At 48.5% G+C, this 19,485-nt stretch overlaps 2 protein-coding genes across 6 annotated transcripts in view; both read right to left on the bottom strand.

The window, feature by feature from the left end:
* The window catches only part of NACC2 (NACC family member 2), an 87,224-nt gene extending 74,868 nt beyond the window's left edge, over positions 1–12,356 (bottom strand). Inside the window, exon 1 of the mRNA XM_075170739.1 lies at positions 12,266–12,356. The gene's annotated coding sequence lies outside the window, so the exon portion shown is untranslated. The remainder of the gene's footprint in view (positions 1–12,265) is intronic.
* Positions 7,955–12,400, bottom strand: TMEM250 (transmembrane protein 250). 5 transcript variants are annotated; one of them, XM_075170744.1, is made up of 3 exons: positions 12,266–12,400; positions 10,687–10,866; positions 7,955–8,550 (listed from the first exon to the last, which is right to left on the bottom strand). In XM_075170744.1, exon 3 carries the CDS (start codon positions 8,415–8,417, stop codon positions 7,998–8,000), a length of 420 nt encoding a protein of 139 aa, XP_075026845.1. In that variant the 5' UTR covers positions 8,418–8,550; positions 10,687–10,866; positions 12,266–12,400; the 3' UTR covers positions 7,955–7,997. The 5 variants fall into 5 exon arrangements, with proteins under 5 accessions (XP_075026845.1, XP_075026847.1, XP_075026846.1 ...); XM_075170746.1 differs by having other exon boundaries at positions 10,687–10,800; positions 12,266–12,353; XM_075170745.1 differs by lacking the exon at positions 12,266–12,400 and adding an exon at positions 11,538–11,936.
* Between the last annotated feature and the right edge of the window lie 7,085 nt (positions 12,401–19,485).

Genomic DNA, 19,485 nt, shown 5'->3' with positions numbered 1-19,485 from the left:
AGTGAAACGCGTCCAGGCAACATCAGTAATGCAGCAAAGCCAGGCTGCGTACAGCGATGCGGTGTCTCGGGCTCTGACAGATGAAGCAGGGATCCAAGTCCCCCCCAGCGCCAGCCACCCGCCGGTCATTGTCCCCTTCCAGCAGGGCTGCAGGAAGGAGCAGCGCCCCGCAGCCCCCCGGGCACAGCCTGGCACCTCACGGCGCTCCCACCCCGGGCAGCGGTTGGGAAGCCCAGACGCCTCTCCCCAGGCAAAGGCCGCCCCGTCGCCCCCCAAGCCCCCTCCCCGGGCTGGGGGTGGCTTTGGCCCCAGATCACAGCCGGCGTTGGGGGCAGCCCGGCGCTCTCCCAGCGGGGTCCCGGGGCTGTGTGGGTCCCCGCGCCCAGGGGTGCGGGCAGGAGGCTGGCAGGACACGGCGGCTCTGTATGAAACGGCTCCTTTGTCCGGGCGGGTTCACTAAGCCGGGCGTAGCACACAGCAGCAATTGTTCCTTCGGAGGTTTGCATGGACCAGGCCACTGTCCCCCCGCGGCTTCAGACACCCTTGATGTCAGAATAAACGAACAGGCATCGTTAAAGTAACCGCGTTAGGCTTTTAAAAATATACATCGCTGTAATTTATTTTTTAAACCTTTGCTCATTTTTAGAGGCAGGGAGATAAGACTCCTCTGAAAAAAGCTCTTTGCCCATCTAAATTCTCCCCATTACTGAGCAAATGGTTTGCAACAACAAATTTATTCCGCAGCGTCTCCTGTGCTCTTTTTTGTTTGAAAAAGCCACAAACAGATTGTGATTTTCTCTAACGGATTCACCATCTGGGAAATTTTTCATGCAACTCCTTTCCTCACTGGGAGCAAGTTACTCAGAGGGGAATTCCCAGCAGAGAGCAGGCTCTGAAGGGATGGGTGGTTCATTTAATTAGCATGCATAATCTTGACGTCCTTACTCAGGCAAAACTCTCACCAGGGCCAATGGGAGATTTTTTTTTTTTTTTTACAAAAGAACCAGCTAAGGACTTTGGTATTTGTCTCTTGGTGTTACATACAGTATTTTCCATGCAGGGGAAAGTTGGCTTTTGGATATATTAGAGACTCTGATTTACTACAGTCTTGTGCATCCAAGGTCAGGATGCGGCCCTTCCAGCCTCCGTCACGGGGCTGAGCGCTGGCAGGAGGAGAGCTGGCGGCAGAGCAACAACTCCCTTTCGCACACTCACCCAGCTGGGGGAACATCAGGCAGTTTCGGAGCCCGCTCCCTGCAGCCAGTGGAGTGTGGGGTGGAGGTCAGCGGGGGAAGAGGCTCTCCGACGCCCGGCATGCATCAGCTCAGAGAAGTCTCGTGTTTGTACAGCCCTTGTCCAAGTTACGTGGTCTTTTTTTCCCTGGCAGATGAATTTATTGCTTGAGAAAGATGGGGGAGATGCAGGGACGCTCCTTTCGTCTATGTTAAGCTACTCCCATGGTAAGTCAGCACACAGAGACCTTGAAGCGCAGCACGCAGGCAGCCTTGATTTCAAGCCACCCGAGCGGAGAGCTCAGAGCAGACCCCGAAGGCCAGCTCTGCTCTCACCTCAGCACGGATTTGATAGCTGCACAAGAAGATCTTACACTAAACAATTTTCACTGGCTCATTACTGGACAAAACTTCGCTTTGAACTGACATTTTCTGGGCACGATGACTGCTTTGAAGCAGGAAGACAAAATTAGTGCAGAGAGTTGGCAGGTGAAGAAATGACAGTTGTGGTTTGGGTTTTTTTTTCTCCCCAAGCAGCAGAGCTGTCCAAGAGCTATGGAAACCTTGTTTGGCTAAATAAAAATGCAAAAAGATAACAAGGCTTCATATTTTCCAGCAACGTCTTCGCTGGAACAGCATGCTATCTGTGTGTGCTAGAGGCTCTAGAATAGCCAAAGCCGTTCCTGAAAGTAAACGTGCCGTGTTATTTTCCACAACTGGTAGTAAATGCCGTCTCCTACCTCCCCAGGAGGGAGAGAAACAAAATCAGCAATATATGAGACCCCTAGGAAGAATTCCAATGAGCTTTCAGCCAGGTAAGGCCCTTTAGGGTGAGGGGCTGCTCCCTTCTCCAGCCTGTTCCCAGTGCCTTTTTGAGACTTAACCTGCAGACGGGGTCAGAACCCGTCCCCCCAGCTTGCTTTTATGGAAAACGGCAATCCTGATCCTAAAGCTGCACAGGCACAAGCAAAAGGCTCAGCTTCTGGAGCACACCCTGGGAGTAAGCTGGGTTTGCTGGCACAGCCCGGCGCCTGCCTTTGAGGAACCCCGAGCCGTTCCCTGGGGACCCCTCGGGCCGCGGCCGCGGGTCATTCGGCTTCCCAGCCCGGGCCAGTCGCACTGGCAGCACGAGGTGCCCAGGGTCGAAGCTCGCTCTAGGAACTGGGCAAACAAGTTCTTCCCTAGGAGATGGCAAAGGCTCAAGAGATGTATTTAAAAATAACATTAATAATAGAAAATGCACGTTAATATAGTACATTCCTGAGCCTTTTAGTGTCATTGAGCCGATACTCCACAGCACTCCACCAACTTTGCCATCTGCCATCGCGCTAATAGCGCCAGCCACATTTTCGAGCATTGCTTACGGTTTCCTATGTAATATTGACAGTGAAAATATATCCACCCTTGCCCAAATAATTCTCTCTTTTGGAAACCTCCTTCCCCTTTCTTTCAAGTCCTCCACCGTGACTCTTCAGCTGTTAAGCTGGGATAACAGAAAGGAGCACCTCGTACGCCCATGGGGATGTGGGCTGCTCTAGCCACACAAATAATTCTCCAGTTCACCCCCAGCTCGGTCTGCGACGGTCCTCTCCGTGCTGGTTCTCTGAAGCCTGCGTCTCCACTGGCTCCAACCTTGCCAGCCACTGGAGAACAACTCCTGTCCAGCGTCTGTTTTAGGATTTTGTGCTGCTGCACATCACTGGAGCACTTTCCACATAGAGTAATAGGAATTACACAGTCCATCATAGTAGGAATATTCCTCTTTATTCCCATAGGAATCATCACAGTTGTGTCCTGAAACAATACAGCTCCGCACTGCAAGCTCCGCTCCACACAAGGAAAGGAGGAAAGACAGCACCTTCCAGCCACTAACCGACGTGCACCCCAACACGCAGCGACAGCTCCCTCAGATCGCTCAGGTGCCCGCGGTGGGCAACACAGCCTGCTCACCAGAGCCTAAGCCTAGGAGCGGGGAGGCTGTGCTGTACCCCTGCCTCTCCTCGGAAGTCATTGTTGAATGACCCTGGAAGGAGGTAAAAAGAGGCGTTTTACCCAACTCTCAGTGAGGCATAACCACAGAGGGCCTGATCCTCCTCTACCATGCACTTGCTCTGCCTATTTGCACCAGTGCAAAGAGAGGAAGAGGATCTAGGACACCCCCACATCAGAACAATACCAGCATCATACGACAAAATTCTTCCTTTTTCTTCACAAGCAATCAATCCATCAACATGTTAAAAAAATAAGTTTAATGTAGGTGGCATGTTTCATACAGCATTTAACAGGCACCCAAAACACCAGCTGGTGTCACGTTCTGAGGAGTTAACAAGGTGGAACTCCAACACTTCAGTCTCGTTCATACATTCACAGGCTAAACAACAGGCCACGGCAGCTTTGCCACCGCGCGTACCGTCATCCCTGGTCTTAAATCTGCGCAGCGCAGCCGGAGCCTCTCGCCCAAACACCTGGAAAGCCCCGGAGCGAGCAGGACTCACGGGGGAAGTTCTCCGAAGGGGTTGGCATGGGTCCGGGATGGACACACTCTCCCAAATCAGTATTTCTAGTATTTTTCCTAATTGCTCTTGAGGCCATTTTTAACCCAGTAAGTATAATAGCAATATTTAAAGCCCAAACATGGAAAGAAAAAAAAAAACAAAAAGACAGGGAACAAACCAGCTGCTCTCGCTGTTCAGGATGGAAGTGGCATGAAGGAATGCTGAAATGAAAATTTCAAAAGATTTTAGAGTTACAGCCATCTATGTAGTAAGAAGGGAAGACTTAACACATTTTGGAGCCTGATCCATCCCTCCCAGCATCGACGAATTTGGAAAGAGTAAAAAAATCTAAGCGAATGTGAACTTCCCCAATGGGGCACAGTTTGCAAGTACCTGCTGAACATGAAATATTTCTGGCAAATATCATCATAAGCCACTTGTTTGACTCATGAAAAGCAGAAAGTTCAGCTTCCCCTGTTTCCTTACTTCTTGTATTCTACGAAGTTTGGTTTCCCCCCCTTTTTTCAGGTTTTTCAATTAAACTAAATGGGGGGAAAAAACCCCACCCAGCTTATTCTTTGCATATACCTAATATAACATTTACTCTGCCTCCTTCTCCCTCCCTCAGTTGTGGCTTGGCTCCCCTTGAGCTTCTAAGAAACTTTTAGAATCTCAGCTCCTTGAGAAAAAATATTTTGGCAAAGTAATCCTAAAAGCTTTAAAATAAAAAAAATCTCAAATTTAAAAACACTGAATTTAAATCCTGAACCACTACCAAGATCTTATTTATTCTGCAGTCTCCTGGGGATGTTGTGAGGTTTAATTAGCTGTAGTTAGAAAATGCTTTGAAGAGGAAAAGTGCCGTAAAGGTGCCAAATACTGCTCCACTCATGTAGATCTAAAATGTTCAAATTATTACATCATAAAACAAATAATTTGAAAATTAATTCCTCTTCCTTGCCAGCATGACTTCAAAGGGACCTCACTTCCCCCAGTACGCTGGTAGGATCACACCACCCGAGCACTGCAAGGTGTCCAAGTGCTGGCGATGACCAAGAATGAGAGTATTTTGAACTTCATAGTGCCTTCGAGGCCTCCTCCTCAATTATTTAATCCTGGGGTTGTCTATCTTGTGTGCAATTGCAGACTTAAGATTCAGGGCATTCTGACAGCAGGCACTTGGCTACCTTTGTAAAAGAAGAATAGGGAATCACTTCCCACCATCTTCTAAGCAACTGAGCCCCAACGTCTCTTTCGAGGAACACTGGGGCATTTGGCAAACACTACCTCTTTGTGATTTGATGAGGACATGTACTTTTTCCTCAGTATACACCACTGCATCTGGATGCAGAGGGCTGATGGGAAGTCTGTGCAGTAAAGCAATGAACCACAACGCAGAAGCCCTTCTTCGTTCAACTGCCGCTGCAGGAGTGTTGCGGAGCAGATCTGGACTGCTTAAAGAACCACCGCCAAAGGTAGCAGCAAAAGTGGTTTTATTGGAGTAAGATGTTGTAAAAGCGAGGCTTAACAAAGTCCCATGGCAAGGTTCAATCTATTACTTACTGCACAGAGGATATAATAATGATTCAAAGTTACCAATACAAGATCTTAATGCCCTGCGATACAAGGTTATGCGCAATATCGGTCACTTACCAAAGATCTGCAGTTGGTAAGGGTCTCTCAACCTTGAGGAGTAACCTTGAGAGGTGTCCCAGCTCAAGGGGAGATCACCGCCATGCAGCCAGCTGCTTAGCAGGGAGAGCTCAAAAAAAGCTCACTCAGGCTGTCGTATTTATGGAATAAAGTGGTTGGCTCGTAGTCAAATTACGTGCGATGGAAAACGTGTGTGAGACTCCTTGTACCCACAACCTCCTTTGTTCCTTGACCAAATTAGTCTTGGAAGAACCACCTGCTATTCATGTGTTAATCGCATGATCAGTGTTCCGGTTTCCAAGCTCATATACATCAAAGCTCACCGTGTCGCCCCGCTCCTGTGTGGGTTTTCAAAGAACAGGTTGGAACTAGAGAAGTTCAGGACCCGGTCACTGCCTAGACCTTTACTTCCTTCAGAGCCTGAACCAAACTACCACAGGTTTGGTCAAGCAGTCAAGTGTACCCGTGACAAGGAGCACCCACCAGCTGAAGCAGGCACGGGTGGGGAGCGCAGCAGCGCCCACATGTACCGCAAATCACCCTTTTCCTCATCGTTATAAGGAGTGCTGAAATACAGCCACTCCAAGGTGAAACAAGGTCCTGCCATCCAACCTCCAACCAGTGCCTCCTGCGAAGGGCGAGGGAGAGCTGCTCTCGGCTGTGCCTCGCTGGGGTCCCGGCTGGTCTCTCGGCTCGCACCAGGGCTGTTCGCTGGCCATCTGTAACATGTTTCCTGCAGAAATTCTTGAGCACAGCCACCCCAGGAGTCCCGCAGTCTGCACGCCAGAGCTGCAATGCCCCAGGCTGACAGCTGTACTGGGGAGGAAAGCACTGGGCTGGGAATTACTGGGAATTCTCTCTGCCCACAGAGCAAGCTGTAGCTCGGACCTGCAGGATACCGAGGACCCGCAGTCCGGAAAGCGATCCCAGAACAAAGCTCTAGGGAGCTCTACAGTTGGGAGGAAACTTCCAGACACCAGTTTGTGACATACGCTGACACATCTTTCCTGCAGAAACAGCCTTTGGCTCTCCCGGGGCTAATCTAAAGTTCACACCACCATGGCCCGTTATTTATTCAGCTCTGCGTGTTCAGTCTGCATTATCTGTAACACTTGATAATGAGATAATTTCTGGGTTTGCTTTAGCTTTGCGCTTCAGTCAGAAGCTTCTCTATTTTGCATCCATAAGCCTACAAATCAAAGTATGTCAGCAAAAGACTGCAATACTCACAAGCTGAAATATGAAGCATCCTTCCCTGTGCGCAAACTGGCTTTGTTCTCAACCACATTCATATCTCAGACCAAAGAGATCATAAAAAAACAGTCATGTATTTCCAGTCTTGCTTATTCCGTTACGATCGACTCCAATGATTTCAGGGGAGGGAAAAAAGGGTCTCCATTATTTTTCCCAACTTGTTTTTAAACAGTTCTTTAAAGAACACATGGAAAAAAGCAATATTCCACTACAAGGAAAAACCAACAAAACCAGAATATAAATAAACTTTAAGCCAGCTTCTGGACTCGATAAATAAAGAGTTACCTGCAGAGGAACAGTCTGAGATCTTAGATCAAGACCAGTAAAACTGAGCTCAATACTTAACGCCCTTCTCGAGCTGTTAGTAAAGCTCTCCAGTGACCCCGCTCTCACTGCTGCAGAGGTAGGAGAAAGAACATCTTCTGTAATCGCAGAGAACAATTATTGCCATTTCAGATTGTACTCTGCTTTCAATCTCTCCTAGGGAAGACGGTCTCATCTCACCGTACTCCGTAAGACAGAAGTACCTCTGAGAAAACTGGAACTAATCAATTCAGGGAAAAGTAGAACCAAATGCCAAGATCTAAACACTAAGGAGCATCGCAGTGGGTTCCCCTTAATCACTGCAAAACGGTAACATATTTGCCATGACTGGGAATTTCAAGAGCACATGATACCAAACTCTGCTCCCATCACTCCAGTGGATTTGTTCCATTAGGGTAAGAGTCAATTACTCAGCACTAACTGCCTGAAAAGGACAAAGCCATTCAAAGCTATATAATTACATTGACGTGAACAGAACAGTATAGTGGGTCAAAAGCATGTCTTGCACAAATCTAAAAACAAAACAGAAAAACAAAAACCAAACCCCTACACTCTGTTGAATTTGGCCCCATATTCTTAGCAGGGAATATGCAAAATGCAAACTACATAGAGAAAGGATAACACTTGTCAAGTAGGGTACACATTACATGCCTGAGACATTAAGGAACGTTTTTAGAAAAAGGGTGAAGATGGATTAAGAGCGTGGGGTGCAAAGTTATCTGGCTTCTGTCCTCTGGATAAATCACTGCCTTTTTCATGCCCACAGGAACAGCAGCAAGGTAGGCTCCCACGGACTAGAAGAAATTTATATTAACTTGCACTGTGCAAAGAAAAAACACCCAATCAAGTGTTGCACTTTGATAATCAAAATGGCACTCACCCCTCAAAAAGATACAAATTCCAGAGACAAGTACGTTAATTTATCAATAAAGAGTAGCACTGATAAATAAATTAATTTATATAAAAAAGAAAAGAAGATATTGACACATTTTGGGGTAGAAGAAAAGTCACCTTCTCAGCCCACATGCGCTTGTTTTATTTACATATCCACAAATACCATGAAACACCATCCCAGCCCCCCCACTAGCAGCATGGTCACATGAATTCCATAGATGAGCAGTTCATTCATGAGGCTGAAGTCTACCCGCCTTCGCCCCAGTAAGAGGAGGATGATGGAGAGTTTGTACTGGAAACGCAGAAAGATCCGGATGCCAAGGTACTGAAGGCAAAACAAGATAGAGAGTGCCACCCAGAGGATGGAGGTAAACAGGCTGCAGCTGAAGTACAGCAGGAAACGGATGAATCCATACATCCATCGGGATTTGAGATAGATGTCGAAATTGTTGTACTTGGTGCGCACCAAGTGAGTGGTCCTTACCGGGCCACAGGCCGAATGCAGGCAGGTCGTGTGGGGGCCGTGGAACGAACGGACCCGGCGGGGAATGGGGATTACAGGCATCAGGCACCCCACCGGTCACAGAGTCCCAGGGCAGGATTTACAGGGCGCATATCAAATATTATCCATTAGCATGGAAGAGATTCAACAGCCTGGCAACGCTAACTCTTTGCTGAATTTCCAGGAGGGAAGAGACCTGCAGGAAGGCAGAGAAGGAAAACACATTTAAGTAGCCCCAGCAGGAAGAGAGGCAGCACGGCAGATACTCTCCGGCTTGGCGGTTACTTACAACTGCTTTGCAAAACTCAACTTCTTCACTTAAAACAATTTTGCTTTGCTTCTTTGCTTACTGTTTACCAGGCAGACATATAGAAATACAATTCTGTTTCCATCACCACCAAGCCAGATTCCAAACAGCTCCCTAGTAGCATGCAGTATCAGCACTAGTGGTAACCTTTTATAAGCTTTAGTGTTAATGCAGGAAAGATGAGAACTTTGTTCTGGAATTATCCTGGCTAATTCACAGGTCCTTCTTAATCAAACAGCCACCCTGCAACAGCCCACCCATGCGAGTAGTAATATTAATGTATGTGTTTGCATTGGATCATATTTCTTTTAAGGGGAAAAAAAAGTTCCCCAAGTGCTTTTGCAAGTGAATTCTACAGCCCAGACACAGTGGTGATTCTAGATTTTTGCTCATTTCAAAACTTGGCAAAGCTTCACCAAATAAACAAACTTAAAATAATGGAAGGTCTTGCGAGAACAATGAGGCAATCATGTTTTTCACACTCTACAGGATGCACCTCCCCTCGCTCAGCCGAGCCTTGCGGCCTCACTGTCATTGCATCCAATGGCACGGCAGCCTTTCAAAGACATCGACTAGTTTATTTCTCCCTTTGGGACCCGCAGAGATAAGTGAAATATCTTGATCTTCTGCAGTGTTTAGGATTTATAATCTTAACATCCTTCCACACACCCATTGTTGTTATGTGAGTGATGAGCAGCAGCCTGTTAGCTGCTCTCTGCTTCACCCCAGGCTTACGATGTGCCAAATTCCGGGAATTATGAAATGACAATGCACTCATCAGATAATGCTAGAAAACAACAGAGACTTCCCCAGTCTCTTCGCACACCCAGGCGTTCAGACCTAGGCAGGTCTTCCCTTTGTTGAACCAGAAATCCTATTACTCTTAAAATTAAAACTGAAGTAATTTAAAAGTTACTTCAAGAATTTTTTACTTTGTTACTAACAAAACTAATTGCAGAGTAAATTATAAGGCTGCAGGAAATTGTACTTTGATGTAAAAAACCTTCTCTGATACAATGTGCATCACTGGGTAAGTCTCTTCACTGCTTCCTGCCTCAAACTACAAGTAAATGGAAACTGCAGTTCTGATCTCTTCTGTTTGGCCCCAGGTTTTAATTCCTTTTTGCCGTTACAGAAATTTGCAGGCAATCTGTTGGCTCTACATGAATCAGGGGCTAATAAAAAGGAGCATGGGTTATATTATGATTAAGGAATTTAGGAAATCGAGGTCTGTTCTCAATTATCAGACACCCTCATAATTTTAAGTGCCTCTTTGCCATAATTTCCTGTCTGTAGAAAGGAAATACTAAGCAGCTCGGAAGTGTGTTACAAGAATGTATTTTGCAAGACACATAAATTGGTCAGATACTAAACCAACACTACTTAAAAACAACATAGTTTTGTGCCTGGAGCATGCAGCTGAACATGCTTCCCACATGCTGCGTATATAATGCTCAGTGTTTGTTTTCAGAGATATTTTTGGAGTACTAAATTAGCAAGATAGGTTAAAATTCACACACTCCGGATTCAGAGCATTCCGTACCTGATGATGCAGTCTCTCCTTACTACCTCTTTCACCAGGACACAAAAGACAGCTTATCATTTTCCAGCAAACTCTTACGTTGCTACTTAACCTGAGTCCCTGAGCAGCCACAGGGAAATCAGTGTGCACACTAGTAGAGCACTCAGCAAGGGCACGCCTGAGCGACGAGCACAAACCCGCCTGCGTAAGCTGTAGTTTGCAGGGGCAAACTCAACACACTGGCTTCACGTCTGTTTTAGAAGGGGAGTTTTGATTCTGACAAAACCTTCAACAGGTGAATCCAAGAAAACTGCTCAAACGGCTCAGCTGCAAAGACCTACTCGTTGTGAATAGCAGCAACTTGTTCCCATTTACTGTGCCCACCACATAAATAACTAGCCTTTGGTAGGTTCATGCTCTTTAGATAAACTCAAATATCAACACTGTAACAGCCACGAGCAGAGGGACATTGTGAGAATAAAAGAAACTTTCTGAAATATTACATTTTTAATGGTGCTGCCATCCACTCAGCAGAAGGTCGGTAATCCGCTGCCGTTTCTGGATGCCACTTAACTCTTGTAAGAAAAAAGTGAAGTTTTCCTGTGCCACCTGGCCTTCTAGGAAGAGTGAAAGAAACTGCTAAGGTGCTTCATAGACTCACAACATTCTACATATGAGTTGATCTAAAAGATAAAATGAGAGAGTAAGTTTCAATTTGCTCATTTTGTGTGTTAAAAAGTTCAGAATTACAAGGCCCCTCCCCAAGCATGAATTTTTAATCCCATAAAGAGTCTAAAAAGAATCACGCGCTCAATAATATATGTATTACAGCTTACTGATACGTGCTGGAAAGAATCAGCTAGCTTGTATTCAATGCCATACACAAAGACAGGAAAGAGAAAATCACAGAACTCCTGTCATCAGTCACCTTCTCCTATCACAGAACCATCACCGCTCATCCAGGGCGTATGAAACACGATGCAGAGAGCACGCACAGCCAACGCTTTCCAAACAGAATATGGAAGAGCAGACCCCCAAACCTACACGTTGGCACATGATGCCTACAAACAGATTTAGACACCCATGCCTCAAGATCATTTTTTGTGGCCTTTCTGTTTTAAAGGACATCGCTATAAGGCTGGAAAGCTGAGTCAGTCTCTTCTGGGCATCATCCTACAGCTCAAAGGATTTCAACTCTATGGCCCAGGCAACTTGATGTCAGCCATGCTGCCGTTACCCCAAGCATCACATTAATGATGGCCTCATTAGGAAGGTAAAAATCTGGATAACTATTCGCTTTGGTGAGTTTTCACTCCCTCTCCTTTGAAAATGGAGTGTATGATGAGAAAGCTACCGAAAGACAGTGCTACTTCTCTTCATCTATCACACATTCCAGGCAAGGTCTGCTGTTGCTCAGGGTACTCATAATTCGTGGAGGAGGAGGGATGACAGGAAGACCGCAACGTTCACAGATGACAGCACCATCAGTCAGGGCCAGCGGGACCAAGGTGTTCCAGAAGGAGCCAAACAAGGTTAGGGACAATGACAAATAAAGGTTAGTGCTGATAAATTAAAGCAGGGAGTACCGGAAGGAGGGGAAATTCGAACTCCTCCTACATCCTACCAGATCCTAAATTAAACCGCACCGACTTGGGAAAGGAACCGAAGGCAGGAAGCTCAGCCAGGACCTCCCCGTGCCTGCGAGGTCGCAAGCAGAGCCCAGACAACGCGGAGCCCCGCCGAGCGGCGGGCAGCGACCGCCCCGCACGGCCACCGGGGCACGGCTGCGACTCACCGCAGGGAAACCAGAGCCTCGCGGGAGGCAGCACCGGGGCCCCCGGGCCCGGCCCGCACCCACAGGCCGCGCAGGCCCAGACCGGCAGGAGCCCACGGCCCCCCGGGGACGGGGACCGACCGCTGTCGCACCCACCGGGCCCAGCGCACCCGCCGCCCCTCGCTGCGGGCCCCTGCGCAGAAGGGCGAGGCCCGGGCCGCTCCGCAAGCAGCAGGGCGAGGCCCGGGCCGCCGCTGCCGCCTCCCGCCGGCCCCAGCCCCGGCGCCGGGGCGTCGCCCCGCACTCACCGTCCTGCCCATGGCTCCCCGCTGGGCGGCGGCCGCCGAGGCCAGGCGCCCCGGGCCCGGGCTGATGGAAGGCCCGGGCCTACGGGCGCGCGCCGCAATGCGCATGTGCAGGGGGCAGCGGCGCTCCGGTTCCGGCCGGTGGCGGCGACGGCGGCGGCGGCGGTCAGGGAGCGGCCGAGGAGGCGCGCGACGATGGCGTCATCGCGCCGCCCCCGCCGCCCGGAAGCGGGAAGGCGCCGCGTTGCCCGGGCAACGCAGAGGCGGCAGGGGGCGAGGAGAGCGGCCTGCGGCCCGGGCTGCCGGCTCTGCGGGCACCGCGGCGGGCCCCGCTCTGCCCCGAGTGCCGGGGGGTCCCGCCGCCGGCCTGTGGGGCCAGGCAGGGGTGGCAGACAAGCCTTGCAAAGGCAGACGGAGCCCGGAAGGTCGTTTCCAACGTAAACCGGGCCGGCAGTAAAGACCGCTGAGGGGATCGTGGGTCCGGCTGGGTTCGTCACCACACGCAGGGGTTTCAGCTGCCCGGACCCCGTGGCCTGGGGTTGGACCTAGTCCCGAGGGAGCTGGAACATCACCAGTAAAAGAATCACCTGCAGAGCGTACACCATTGCCTGAAGCAAGAGCGTGGCAAAGATTTCTCCAAGTCACTCCTCGGTTGGACCTTTTCTGACTCCGAGTGCGGTTTCGTGGCCAGGCGGATACCGCGTGTGGGCTCACGGGTCAGATCCAGGCTTGCCGAGCGGCTGCGGCAGCGCGGGCCATTATGCTTTGGGAGTCGATGTCCCAGGAGAGGCCGTGGCATTCCTGCCTGTGCTCCCAGGAGGGACCGTGCTTCTCCCAGGGCCTCACCTGGGAGGTGAGGAGCTCACGCAAGGTGGTAAAATCACAAATGTAGGAGACCCAGACTTCTGGGGAGGCCAGAAAGATCCAAAAAGTTCCTAAAAAACAAACAGGTGGAGGAAAATTCAAAAGCAATATATAAAAACAAGGAAAAGAAACTTCCTCCCTGCTGTTTTCCCTTAGATTTAATTAGGAATTACTTTCCGTAATGGAAAGAATACAGAACTTTGTTACTGGCTCCCTGCCCCACTTGCCGTCTAGGCACTACCACGGTGGAAAAACATTAAATAATAATAACTCAAGCCATCTGCCAATACCAAGACCTGCCGCACTGCACAGGCTGTTGAGGCACCAGGCCAAATACCTCCCAGCGTCCCAACTGCCTCACTGATGCAGGCTCTGTTCTGGGTCCTCCCCGTCCGCCTGCGGTGGCGTCTGCCCTGCAGAGCAGTTTTATTCTGCAAATACAATGAGGAGCCTGAGGTGCAGGACATACATCAAGGGGAAATTATAGGCAAGGTAATAAGCGGTGGTGTACTCCTAGCAAATTGCCATTTCTGTGTCTCCCATATACCTTCTGATGGGAGGGAGAAGGGGAGGTGCGAAGCTGATACATTTTCCCAATAGCATGAAACTGGGAACATCTGTTCAGTGACAAAGATAAGCAGGAGGGCCATGTTCCATTTATTTCCCTCCACCATTGCCTGGGACTGGAGCCACAGCCCAGAGATGGGAATTTCAGCCCAAGCAACGAAATTATGAAGGTACTTTGGTTTTCCAGCTGTGCTTGGAGAATTACGGGGATGCTGCTGAATGCAAGTGCTGCAAAGAGGGGCTCCTGGCATTCTCAGGGTGGGAAAGGAGGTCTGGAGGTCTTTCCTAGCCTCCAGAAAAACCCAGGCAGCTCCGCTGAGCGACCCCACAACCTAAACACGCGTGTGCAAGGGTGCGACGCAGCAGCATCAGCACCGAGACTGACCCTTTTAATTTCTGAGGATGACAAAAAAGCAAGACGGCACTATTCCGTTTTCTGCCTGAAATATTTTGACCCCTTTGCTGCTTAAATGAATGTGTACCTTCATAAAAAATAAACTGTCCTCAGGTCAGGCATGAATTGAAGCTTTGACATTCAAAGAGGTAAGATCCTGAAGGAACGCTTGTAGTTCAGCCCGAAGGGAACCCGCCCACAACACTCCGGCAGCGCTCTGGGTTGTATTTCTTTCCTGTGCTAATTTTACTAAAGACACAACTCATATTCCTGTTGATTGAACAGTTTTGCGTTGACAGCGTTGAAGATTTGTGATGAAACTTATCATCAGCCCAGAGAGCGGGCCATTAGTACTAGTCACAGCGGCCAGCTAGTGCTGATATATTTTATGGCACGCTTTGAAGACAAACATACACATTTATATGTCACTTGTTGCAATATAAATGCTAACTTGTACTTCTTTCAAAACTTTTAATGAATTGTATACATTTCACAAGATTTATAGCATGAGCCGAATGGCTCAAAATATTACTTTAAACATATTTGTCACTTTGGCAACAGAACAAAAAAAATCTGGAAGATATTGTGTTTAGAAATAAATCATAAATATATGCATCTTAAAAGAGTTTATTTCGGTCATTAATAGTTGATGGGCCCCCCCAGTGCAGGATTTAAAGTTAAATTATGCAAAATCAAAAACAAACCTTATAATACTTAATCAAACATGCATAAAACTGTCAGGGCCAAATAAATTCTCTCAATTAACTTGCTTCAGATTGTGATTGCATCTACTAATTTAATCAACACTAGAATAATTTGGAGACTGGGTAATGATAAATTACTATGGTGCTGCACATGAAGGGCTGCTAAGGTAGTACGCCGAGACGAGAATGCAAGAAATTCTTTCTAGGCTGAGGGCAAAAAAGTAACGGCTGAGTTGTCACAATCATTTTATAAAGGAAACATCTTCTTATTCCCATTTGGGGGGGGGATTTTTTCCAGTAAAGACTTTAAACGCCTGTCGTGGACAGACCTTGTCTGGATGGATGACTTCAGTGTTAGCCCACGGAGTCAATCTCATTTCAATCCGAGATGAGTGAAGCAGTCAAACCTAGGTAGGCATTCCCTCCACATTTTTTACTCATTTTGTGAATGTGATCTTTTGCTCTGAACTGCGACTTCCAGCCCTGCTTTCTGGCACCGATTCATACGTTAGCCTCGGTCAAGTCATTTAGGCTGGAGCTGGAGTAACAACCCTGTAATATTGAGATGTCCTTTAGCTCAATCCTTTTGCACTTTGAATGGATCTGCACTTAAAATAAAACAGGTCTGACCCCTGCCTAGAAAAAGCTTTCAATACTATTACTTGTGGAGAGCTAAACATCTCATTTTTGCAAGCGTAAGCAAGGTTTTATGGAGAGGTTCTCATTTACAGGTTCATGTGAAGGAGGCTTTAAGGTATTCAACCCTATAAAATACCCGGACCTCTGAAATTTGGTCTTTAACCTTTCTACACCTGTTTTACAAAAAAATAACAATGTCTGTATAGCTGCTGTGGGAATGAACTCGTCATTGCAAAACTCTCCCTCTCTCTCTCTGTTTTTTTTCTCTCTCTCTGCGAAATATATTTTCCAGAGGCTAACTGACCATTTCTGTCATCTTTTATTTGAAACGGGGATTGTGCTTTATAAATGTATAGCACCTAGCGCTATTTGGTCACCAGTAGAAATCAGTAAATAAAAATCTGTGTGCTGAAAAGTATATCCGGGAAGATAGCTAACAAGTTTCCTTCGGTGACCCAGAAACAACTACTTCCACAGTAATTCTGTAGCCATATAGATAGCCATAATTCTTAAGGTCTTAAAGATAATAAATGTGTTAACATGATATTTTTCAAACATTCACTGCTGCCTTCCAGTCGTATCCAAAAACACCATTCAACACCAATGGCATCTTCTGCAAACTCCCTTGGGTTTTGCTGAGCCAGCCTGTAAAGCTGAAATATAACAAATTAAGGAATTAATTCTTTCCTTTTCCTTAAAGGAGATTTAGGGTCAAGTCTGGGCCTTAAATTTTAAATGTAATCGATCCTCCCTGCAAATCTAAAGTGCAAAAGCTTGTGAAATAATTTTTCCTTATTACTTCTTTCCAGATCTCCTCTCTTAGCTGAAATGTCAGCTTGAAGATATTTGCATGGGGTAAATAATAATGCAGTATATTAGACTAATCAAATAAAAATATGTGAGGCAGAAAGTGGAACTAATTCCCACTTCTGCAGCACTGCAATACCTGCGTGCAGCCCCCGAGCAGCGCTCGGAGCCCCGAGAAGTCAGCGGGGCTGCAAGGCGGCAGCCTCGGCTTGTGGTGTTATTTGGGGTTTGGGCAGCGCTGGAAACCGAGGGAGTGAGTGATGTACAGGCACCAACACCCCCCCAGCCCAAATACACACTGCGAGGCTGGAGAGCAGCCGTGCCAGGTACAAATGGAAATCCCAGCACAGATGGTAAGGTTGCAGAGCACAATGCGGGCAGGCTGCCGTGTCCCTGCAGGAATCCTAGCTCCTGTAATAACTTTTATAGATATATATTTTACAGGTGACTTGTGAAATATAAAACTGGACCAGTCTGCAGTTTCTAAAGAAATAAATGGTTCGTGTGAGGCATGGTGAGACAGTAATGTTTGATGTATTCAATATACGTGACACATCAGCATGCTTTCTGGCATAATAATCTGCCCAGTGCTGCCGCCAGCCTTCACTGCACTACAAAGCAGGCGAGTGGGGGGATGCTCGGAGGGGCTGGGGGCAGCCTGCCTCCCCTCTGCCCCGGCAAGCTGCTCCTTCCCCGCCGCACGAAACAGGACAGAAAGAGAAAGACCAGCGCCAGTGTGGGTGGGATCCCAGTGAACCCACAAAAGGTTGATATACATAAAAATTATGTCATCCTGTAGTGGGGACACTTAACTGCCCCGATAACAGCGAAAAACAGAGCCTTACCAGCCCGGCTCTTCCCCCCGCCTCTGGAGAACGGGAAGGTAGTTATTTTAGAGATGCTGGAATCATGGAAAGATTCCTGCTGACCTCCGGGGGCTGGAGCAGGAGCCAGCTGCACACATATGGTGGGTGAGAAACTGTCTCTAAAACAAATGAAAATAGAATCGCACGCTGTGCCAGGGACAGGACTCCTGCCAAAGCTTGTTGCTGCATCATGTTGGCTAGCCCCGATCTGGCTGATGTCAGAAACTGCCTATTATGCAGAAAACTCTCATGGAGAAGTGTCATTATTGCCTTCTGTTCATTTGTAGGCTAGGTCTAATGTAAGCGCGAGGCGTTAAAACAGACCCAATCCATACCTGCCTTGTGAAGCTGAGGTTTGGTGGGCTCGGGAAGCCTCCCAGCTCCTCTGGCTCTGCCAAGCACTTCTCAGAGTGACATTTCAGGGAGAAGTAACACCTTTTCTCTGGGAATCTCAGTTCCCTCTTTTTCCATTCATTAATAACGTATCTCAAATCGTATCATGGTAGTAGCAGACGAGTCCTCTTAAACTCATTGCACAGACCCATCAGATCTATCTGCTCTAGGGTCATTTTAGGAACAGGAACCTGCCCCCTGGGTCAGCAGCAGAGCTGGGGCATGTCTCATCTCTGGCATTTCCAGTGCCTCCGCCCCTATTTTCAGAGGTATTTTAACACCCCAGGAGGGTGCTCAGCACCACACCAGCACTTAGAGCAGAAAGGCTTTGGGGCAGGGAGTTTGCACAGGCCCTTGTGCGACAGGAGCACACCATGGCTCTGCACATAAATAGCAGCACCAGCAGCGAAACCGCTCATAACTGGGAGCCCTGCGCCGGGCAAAATGTGAGGACTCAGATCGAGCTCTTCAGTGGCGGAACTCAGACCCGATCTCACTCCATCATTCCCCAACAATTTCCTGGAGAAAAACAGATGACGAGGGAAAAACACGAACGCCACCAAGATATCCAGGCAGACTTGAACTTTTACCCCAGTCAGTTCTCCTTCCGTCCCTTTTCCGATGCTTAAGCCTCGGTTATCCAACGCGGCGTTCAGGGAAAGGGCAGGTGCTCGGGGAAGATGGAGAGTGACAGGAGAGAGCAGAGACAAACCTTCCCTCGGCAAAGGTGTATTTCCCCGAGCTCCCCCCGCCCCCGTCCCTCCGGTGCGAATCAATGAAGCCATCTACTCTGGGCATTGGCTAAATGTCAAATTTAGAGACAGCATTCATTTTTCTGAGATCAATGGAAAGCAGAGTTTGCCTATATTTCTTAAGCATCATTACAGAGCATCAGTCAGTGCCCAAGCCCCCGCTCGCCGGGATGAGCTGTGACGGCATCGTTTTCAGCACTAGGGGGTTCACTGGGCCAGGAATCCTCCAGTGCACAAAATACGTCCATAATATTTTCAGGTAAATTACTGTAAGAGGTCTTTTTTTTATTATTCTTTTTTTTTTTTTGAAACCAGCTGGGAAGCGCAGGGGAGTAACTCCCCAACCAAAACCTCCAGTGCAGCACCTCCCGTCCCGGGAGGCACATTGCAAGGACCAGCCCCGAGTCCCCGCGATGTGTCACCCGCGGCCCCGCGGCGTGGGCAGGCCCCGGGGGGTGCCCGCGGCGTGGCCGAGCGCGGGGCTGTGCCTGCGGCCGCGTCCCGCGTGGCGGTGCTCCTGCCCCAGGGATGCTGCGGCAGCGCCGGCACCGCAGAGGCAGAAGGAGGGGCGGGGGGGAAGCAACACCAAAAAATTCAAAGCTTCGAATTCAGCGCGTTACGCAGCGCGAAGCCTCTTCTCCAAGGCTTTGGAAAGCCTCTCTGCAGAGAAGAGGTGTTCACCAGGCACGCTCCCCCTCGCCTCGGTCCTGTCCCTCCTGACGTACCGAAGGTGGAGGTGGGAATGGGGTGCGTGCGGGAGGGACCCTCCGTGGGAAGCCCCTGCATCCTCGTGGCCCAGGAGGCCCCTGAGCCACCTCCGCCTCTGGTACCTGGGGGATAAAACAAACTCTCCCACTTGCGTTGGGCAAACGGCACCCTTTGTCCCTTTTGCTAAGCTGAATTTTGCCCCTGTGTTCGCCGGGGAATCGGCACTGGCTGCCCAGGGTGTCTGAGGAAGAGTTTGGCCTCGATTTAGAAAAATGCTTTGCTGACAGTTTGAGAGAAACTTCTGGTGCTTAATACATTTCAGGAGTCTCTTTGACACTGCTTATGCTTAGACTGTGTCGTGCAAAGGAGGAAATAACTTTCCAGCATCATAACAGCAGCAACATCCGTATCAATAAAAATGATCACGAAAAAAGGAACAAAGGATTTTTAAGACAGAACTGTCTTCAAATATATTCACATTTAATCACAGTGTCTTTTCAAAGACCCTGCACCCAGCTGGCGGGTGCCC

The sequence above is a fragment of the Calonectris borealis genome, chromosome 21, assembly GCF_964195595.1.
Source record: "Calonectris borealis chromosome 21, bCalBor7.hap1.2, whole genome shotgun sequence".
Taxonomy (NCBI): domain Eukaryota; kingdom Metazoa; phylum Chordata; class Aves; order Procellariiformes; family Procellariidae; genus Calonectris; species Calonectris borealis.
Note: the sequence above shows the minus strand (reverse complement) of the source record. Positions and strands in the feature narration are given on the sequence as shown.